The sequence below is a fragment of the Propithecus coquereli genome, unplaced genomic scaffold (genome assembly GCF_000956105.1).
Source record: "Propithecus coquereli isolate 6110/MARCELLA unplaced genomic scaffold, Pcoq_1.0 Scaffold65, whole genome shotgun sequence".
Taxonomy (NCBI): domain Eukaryota; kingdom Metazoa; phylum Chordata; class Mammalia; order Primates; family Indriidae; genus Propithecus; species Propithecus coquereli.
In genome coordinates this window covers 6028420-6036695 of record NW_012152507.1, presented here as the reverse complement: position 1 = coordinate 6036695, position 8276 = coordinate 6028420, and the positions used below count along the sequence as shown (strand labels likewise).

The 8276-nt window shown below is 46.1% G+C and overlaps 1 protein-coding gene across 1 annotated transcript in view; it reads right to left on the bottom strand.

Moving 5' to 3' along the window:
* Positions 1-1680: 1680 nt before the first annotated feature.
* The window catches only part of FAM160A1 (family with sequence similarity 160, member A1), a 105635-nt gene continuing 99039 nt past the window's right edge, over positions 1681-8276 (bottom strand). The window contains exons 9-11 of the mRNA XM_012660018.1: positions 7811-7989; positions 7319-7457; positions 1681-1934 (exon numbers count right to left, since the gene is read on the bottom strand). Coding sequence (XP_012515472.1) covers positions 1681-1934; positions 7319-7457; positions 7811-7989 — 572 coding nt within the window. The remainder of the gene's footprint in view (positions 1935-7318; positions 7458-7810; positions 7990-8276) is intronic.

The following is an 8276-nucleotide window of genomic DNA, read 5'->3' as shown; positions in this document are numbered from 1 at the left end:
TATGTTATGAACCACTGCGAGGCTTCCTCCTAACAGCTCACCCCGCCCAGGCAGGATCTCCAGGTGTCTTTGTGCTACAGGCTGGTTCTCAATCTCTCATTACAAAGCTGCTTCAAGAGCCCTGAAGCACAAAAGGGCAGCCTCTGCTCTACGTGATTCTCTCCTCCATTCCCTGTCCTGTGCGCTAGGGGCCTGATTAAGCAAACCAGCGCTCTTAAGGCGCAAGCTCCAGACGCGCCGCTGCCTTAGGGCTCCGCAGAGATGCCCACAAAGAGAGAGAGAGAACCAGGTCTTCCAATTTTCCTCCAAACAGGGAGGGCATGCTCATTACTTGCTTCTCATCTGCTGAACTGGGCCCAAAATAGAGGAGAGTGGAATTTAATATCCATAAATATCAGTTGTTTATGGTCTCATTTTTAGCCCACAATTATTCCTTGTTTCCCTCCTTGGTGGTGGTTTAACATGGTTGTGGCTCTAAGTATAATTATGTCTCCTGGAGCAGCCTGAATAAATACAGACAGCATTTTGGGGCTTTCTAATGAACCCCATTACTCAGAAGGCAGCACTTCCACATGGAGCAAGTCCCCAGCAGGCACTTGGCTTTGCAGGACGCCCTGAGACCGGTTTGCATTTATATCCCAGCTCCCAAAGTGGGCTATACACTTCCTGTCTCTCTACAAAGTGCAACATGTTAGCAAAAGCAAACAGAATTTTAAATAATTACCAGTGCATTTAGTTTATCTTTTTCCCCCACTCCATACTTTCCCCTGAAAAACCCACTATGAAATGGCTTCACAAGTTAATCTATTTCTTATCATAAAACACTTAAAAAATAATGATGGCTGTGTTCTTATATAAGTATGTAATACCATACTTTCTTTATCTGCTCAAACTCCTGAAAACCAAAGTAACAGTTTGCATAGGTATACCCAATTTTGTACAAATCTTACTAAAATAGGCTACATTCAGTGTTTAGGTAGTGCCATAATTATTAAAGTAAGTTCCCAAGCAACAAGAAAAATTCTCTGCATCCCAGATTCTCTCCAGCTACATCTGACTTCCCAGGCAGACAGCTGAGACTGGTGGATTTGCCTGCCTGCACCATAAAGCAACACATGCTGGGCAGAAGACAAGTCCTGGAATAAAGTTAAAAGGGACGTACAGTAAGTGCTTATGTGTGGAGGCAAGGGGGCTCCATCTTTAGTCTTCCCTTTTATAAAATGGAGGCCAAAATGCAGAAGGCAGCCGGAGCATCTGCGCCGCTGCAGGTGTGTTTCTCCTCGTGTGCTGTTGAAGAGCCAGCCTTCTGACACGGAGCACTTCCAGAAATCACTGAGCCCCAGTATTAACTTGATGCAATCTGAGCTGCAAGATGAGTGACTCAAGGGGGCGGGGAGAATAACAACCAAAAAATGCAAGGAGGAAAAACTGAGCAAAGAAAACCACCAAGGGAGCAATCAGCTTATGAGGCTTACATTCTACACAACTTAAGGTGGAAAGACCCGGCACGAGAGAGAGGAGATACATAGAAAATTCCCCTCCCGCAAATCAAGTATTGTCAGGAAATTTCAAAGTAGAAATTTTTGTAAGCAGCTTTGCATTTAACATTCAGTCAAGACACTAAAACCTTATAAAACAAGAACCTCTATTTTTTTTTTTTTAAAAAAGAAAAAAAAAAAGCTAACAATAGGAGTCCTCGAAATCACCCAGAATCTTGTAGCACAGAATGGAGTGTTCCTGGGCCAAGGCAGCCAGTTCCTTCAGGAACTCAGGGAAGAGGGCGGCGGCCAGCATGGTGTTCCTCACAGGCAGGGGCAGGCTTGGGGGGGCCCCAGCCACCCTGCCTCTGTTTGTCAGGAAGGGCTGAAGTACTCTTGGAGGACCATCCAGAAGGTTCTTGCCATTTCCCGTCCTAGAAGCCTCCTGAATGGGATCTGAAACCAGAAAGAAGACAGTCGTGGTGACCCTCTATAGCCCTCTGTCCACCCTCTTAAGTGAAGTGTGTGCGTTGAGGGGCCAGGGTGGTGGAGGTGTCCGATCACGGGTGCAGTTCCTATTAACTGGTTAAATCCTGAAGACAGCCCTTGAGCACTACATGACACACATATTTGCCCAACGGATACCCTCCATATGAGATTTATACCCCAAATCCTGTATAAGAAACTTCACGCAAAAATTGTGGCAAGAATATAGGTCTGTCAAGAGCCCTCCATGCCTAGAATGTGGGGGAGAAAAATGAAAAAGGTATCTCCTACCACTGGCATCGACCAAGTGAAGACCTAGCTCACCAGGATGCTTATTTAGGGATGACAAGGAACTCCACCTGCTCTCACAGCCTCCCAGCATGGGGTGACCGTTCTCCCTTTGCCTGTTTAGCCCTGACCACACAGCAGAGCCACGGCATGGAGGCTGGGTTAAATGAGCCACTCTGAGTTCTCTGCAGCTGCTGCTGCAGACTTTAGAGCTCCCTGTTGACCCCCAATCTCCTTCTGAACAAGATCTCTAACCTTTTATATAAAAGGAGAGTGGAAGATTCCTTTTGATCCATAGAAATAATGGAGAGGAAGTTGGGGGCTGGTAAGAACAGACTAAGAACTTCTTGCAACCATGGAGAAGAGGGTTTCCAGGGGTTTCCATCTCAGTTTCAATAACTAAGATCTAAGATGATATGAGCCCAAACTTTAACATAGTCAAGTGATTTGTATTTTCTTATCAAATCAGTTTTACTAATTAAAATGGTTCAACTTCCCTATTTAATTCCTGAACATCACCAGCCCACATATATTAATATTTGTAGGAATTATTTATGCCTTCCTCTGCCCCTACACAAATAGTCCCATTACTCCTTATAAATCATCATATTCAAGCTCCTCATTATTTTGGCTGCTTTTTTAGAATTCAGTCCCATTTTTCAACACTCTTCTCAGAGTGTTGCTTAACTGCAGTACTAAAAATTCTTGACATTTATAGTACTTTCCACATCTCACTACTATAGTCTTTAGTGTTAAAAAAAAATCCTCCACTTTACTGCTTTAAATATCCTTTTAGATTAAGGCATATCACAGCTTTAATGCCATAAAGAACTGGAAAAGTAGTTGAGAATCTGTCTTCTGCTACCTTTCTGCAGATACCACATTCCCTGACCACAGAGTGAGGACAAAGGGGTTGACTTCACCAAGGCACTGTCAACCTTGGAGACCACCCCCTCCCCATCCCCACCAGAGCCCCAGGCCCTGCAGCTCTCCAAAGGGCCCCGCAAAGCTCAGGAAGGAAGCTGACCTGCACACCAGTGGAGAACGGGACACTTGTGGACCCCACTCCCAGATCAAGACTAGTGTTGTGTGGGCTCATTCCCCGACCCGGAATTCCCTGCCCCGTGTCTCTGTTCACCTAAATCTTACTGCCTTAAGAAGCACTAGTACAGTGGTTAGGAGCACAGACTCTGCCACTTACTGGCTGAGTGACTGCAGGCAAGTTGCTTTACCTCTCTGTACTTTAATTTCCTCACCTGTCAAAAGCTCATAGAGTTGTTGTAAGGATTAAATGAGTCAATAGGTACGAAGTACACAGGGACCTCTAGATAAGTGTCAGCCGTCACATCATCATCAGTGCAGCTGCCGCTAACTTCACAGAGCATTTCCAGTTTCCTACTCCTTGTCCTGGCCTCCCACCCCCATGTTAGTGATCAGCGAAGGCCAGCACTGCCCTTCAGCCTTTCACTGTTGTTGACGTTCTGTCTCCTCTACTAGACATGGAGCTTTCTCAAGGCTGAATCCCTATCACATAATGTATTACTATCTTTTGCAACCCCAACATACTTCCATACTCACAGCAGAAGCGAATAAACACTTGCTGAATGAATGAGTGAAGGAGTGACCTCCTTAGTCTTCCCCACTCCTGATCCTCCCTGGAGCTGCTTACATTCCTCATCTCCACCTTCCTCTTTCCAATCCACTCTTCTCCTCCTCTATAAAGGGTTTTTGTGATTCATTCATCTAGCTTGGTCCATGAATAACAAGTGCCATCGCTAAGGCTCATTTACACAGCTAGAAACGAAGAATCAAAACTGTGTTCACTAATGAAGGCAGGAGAGCTCCCAGCGGGGAGATCAAGGACTAGTGGGGGAAATCTTTAGAGGGGCTCCATCAGTAGCTGGGACATATCAACCCAGCTCTCCTTTGGGGTCTTGGCCTTTCAGTGTGTCACCAAGTACCATCAAGCTCTCAATTCAAAAGCAAGCAGCCCTGGGTTATGGTCCCAACCTGACAACCAGAGCTAATCATGTAATGCCTCAGTTTGTTTCTCAGTGAAATGGGGCTATTACCTACCTTCCCTCCCTTCTGGAATTAGAGATCAGTGAAAAGACTTTGAATATAAGAAAATTCAAGGTTGAAGTATTCAACTCTATGGTTTAGAAAGTATTTGAGGAGAAAAAGAAAAGCCTGGCAAGTGGCTAAACCTCAGAGACCAGCAGCCTCAAGAGTAATAATGTGGCAGCTGGCACCAGGACACTGCCTGCTCTGGAGCAGTGGTCACACGGGCTTTTACTGCTGTTGGAAGCGTAAGTGCGGCGGCTCATTTTCCACCAGGGCTGCCAGGTGGCAAAGGGCACACAGGGTCTGCGTGATGGAGCAGCACCACTGCAGGGGCCTGAGTTGCACCCCTCATAAAAGGGTCCAACAGGCACGCATGGGCACCTGAAAAAGGCAGGCGGAAGGGAAGCACAAATAAATTTCAGAATTAGGAATGGTTTCCGAAATGCTGCCCTGGGTCTGAAAAGCTGCAATAAAAGGTTTTCAAGACTAATGCTGGGAAGATTTCAGAAGTGAGGAGAGAGAGATGTTACATGTTCCTCTCCCTGGCAGCAGTGTTAGGCAAAGGACACGGCATACAGACACTGGAAACTGGCCCATTACCATGATTCTTAATTATAAATTGCTCTGTGTCACAGTAAGAATGGGGACCCAGATTTGGTGCATTTATAGGCAAATGATTCAGAAGTCAGCTTTATACAAGAAGATAGGAATATTTCCCATTCTGTGAGCTTAGAGATTTTTTTACCTTGGGCAAAGGGTGTCACTTTGCTCACCTGAAAGAAGTGAGGAAGTTAATGTGAAAAACTCAGTTATAAGGAGAAAGTCTTACATTCCAAGAGAAGCGTCCTCCTAGAAGTCAAAGTTCCTTGAGTGTCACAGACCTTTCTTAAAAAGCACTGACCCCAGCTGACTAATCTGACAATCGTATGAGGTGAGAACAAGTTCCCCTGGGCACACATCTTACAACCATGGGCCCAGACAGTCTGTAGCTGGCACAAACCCAAGATGTGAGCGACCCCACTGCCCTCCTGAACGTGTTGGTTAAGGCTCAGTGCTCGGTGTGTGTGCATTTGTCTCCTTAAATTAGGCAGGACCGGCTCAGGCACTTGAGCTTCATGATCCTGGCTGACTACCCTGGGCCTCTCCTTTCAGCTTCCTCATACAAAAATGAAGCCAAGGGCACCTTTCTTGCCCATTTCACAGTGCTGTTTGACAATAAAAATTGCCTGCCTGGGAAAGCACTTTATAAATTGTAAAATACAAATGAAGACCAGGCCTGAAGTACAATGTAAAGAGACTGCAGCCACCTTCTGTCTAGGAGATGCAAAAATGGCCACAATTCATTGCAGCTCTTCCCATCAAGGGGTGGGGCTTTTGTTCCATTCTTGAATCCGCGCAGGCCCTGTGACTTGCTTTGACCAACAGAACGCAACAGAATTGACCTTGTACGAGCTCTGGGTCTGAGCCACAGATGTGAGTGAGGCCATCCTAGACATCCAGCCGCCCATTGACAGCAGACACACGAGTAAGTCCAGGCAAAATCAGCCTGGCCCGGGTCAGAAAACACCCACATGACCACACAGACTCATAAGCAATCAGAAATGGCTTTGTTTAAAGCCAATGCATTTTTGCAGTTGTTTGCATTTTTGCAGTGGTTTGATACACACAAAAGCTAACTGATACACCTTCTCTCACAGGGTGAGTTACAGCAGCATGCTCTCTGTTCAGAAGAAACTCAGCTCCTAGAGACCATCCATGTAGCTAAGAGAGGCCACATGGAGCCTGAAGCCCACCTTCCCACGGAGATGTGGGGGGTTCTTTCCCTCCACGAATGGCCTTGCCTGCTTTTCTCAAAGTCCAAGAGCTCGAAGCCTGGCCCCTCTTTTACCAGTGGCCATGGCCTCCCTTTCTTTCAAACTCTGCCTTGCAGTGCCCTAGCAGCTCATCACAACTCAAGTTCTGGCTTTAGCCAGAATGGATCTGAGAGATGGAGAACACATTCTTCATTTAAAAGTCAAGGGACAGGGGGCCTAGTGAGGCAAAGCGACCAAGATCAAACAGCTACACAGAGGAAGGATCAGGCCTTCAGAGTTCTGGGTTGTTTTTTTTTTCGGCTTCTTTTAAAGGTTAAACAATTGCTCTGAGTTTCATTTCTGCCTCTCACTCCCAATCTTGTTTCTGATCACTTGCTTTAGCCCAGGACAGGGAGTCCTACTCTCTCCATTGTTCACCTGCCACAAAGAAGCCTGACTTGTCCATGTAAGGGAAAGTAAAAGCCAATGCAATATGGGGCGTTTCCTAGTTTGCTCCCACCAAGGCGTAAGTCACAGCTCAGCGGACAACAGTCATCAAATCTGTCCAACCAGAGCTTAAATAAGGCAAAGCAGCAGTGCCCTGTGGGCCCAGCAGACAGCAGGACCACTCTCTCTCTCCTCAGCACCCACCCTCCTCCCTCCCCCACGCACACGGCTTCTAGAGCTGACAAACACCTCCTCTAGAGCTGACAAAAAGGCACTCTTGGGAATTTTAGGCTGAACATAAACTTTACTTCTCCCAGTACAAACAAACAGTTTTTTTTTTTACCTCCTAGAGCTCTGGAGCACATTTATTTTTGGCCCAAGAGCCTCTGAAAACATTGGGGAGAACAGATGCCCTCCTCAGGACAGGGCTGACCAAAAAATGGCTCGGGGAATACACATAATGCCTCTTTCTAGCCCACAGGTGCTGTGTTATATATTCTAGACGACATGCCACACATCAGCTCCTTCCTGGAACCATTCTTGGTTAGGAAAACAAATGACCTGCTAGACCCTCCAAAGAGGTAATAGGCCAAATGTGAGCAAGGCAGAACTTTGCTTAGGTTTAAGAACATGAAAAGGAGGCTCCCCCCTGTTGGGTAAAAATGAAAGTATCTTCAGATACTTCTAAGACCCAGGAGCCAGTGCAGCATCTGTGAACTCAAACCAGCAGGAGGTCTGGGGAAATGAAGGGACGCAATGTACCTTTGGTAAGTGCTGCAGGGGTTGCGTCGGACATGTCCACTCGGAAGAGCAGGTATTGCTGGGCTTGTATGAGGAGTCCCGGGAAGTCTCTCTCCACAGAAGCAAACTGTTCAATCTTGTTTTTCACAGATGCAAGGACCTGTCAAAAACAGCATTAATGATGTTAATGTTTCACAATGGAATTCCACCCCCGTTATCAATATATCTTTCAGGTACAGCCCTCATTACAGGAACTATTACGACATTAAGCATTTGCTCATTTTTAACTGCCTGGGTGTTCTGGGTAGGACACCCTCAAAACATCAAACTAAATGAAGTTTTGCAGTTTGTCTACAGTAATCTACACAGCCAGCTTAATAGGACAGGGAAGGAACACAAATGAATTAGAACAGAGGGATTTTTGAAAAACTAAACAAGGGGAAAGAGAGAAGCAGCCCTGCAAATTAGCACCCAAGAAATCAGCAGGTAAGGATGTGGGCTCAGCTAACTTACCTGGTAGAGAGAGCGTACGCTCGGCTGGAAGACCATATTGGTGTTGAGCAGAAAGGAGCGCAGGAGTGGCTGGGGGTAGCTGGCTAGCTGAGTAATGATCCCAATAAGCAGCAAATTAACATGTAAAGAGTTCTCCAGCATGTTCTCTAGCTTTGACAGGACCACGCTGATGAATGGGCCTGCAGGAAGAACACAAAGCTTCAGGGCTGGCTGGACTCAAGGGATGTCTTTCTTCATCACCTGCAGAACCCCTGGAGCCACAGCTCCCAAACCACCACAGGCCCACAGGTGCAAACTCGGACACAAGTACAGCTAGGTTTTCTCCTCTCTCAAGACCAAAATGGAAAACAAACCACCACAACAAAAAGAAAACAGAAAAACATGCATGGGAACTAATATTCTGACTCCACCAGCAGTTTTAATACTTATTAAAATTATCACAGACCTTGAAAAAATATCAAATAAT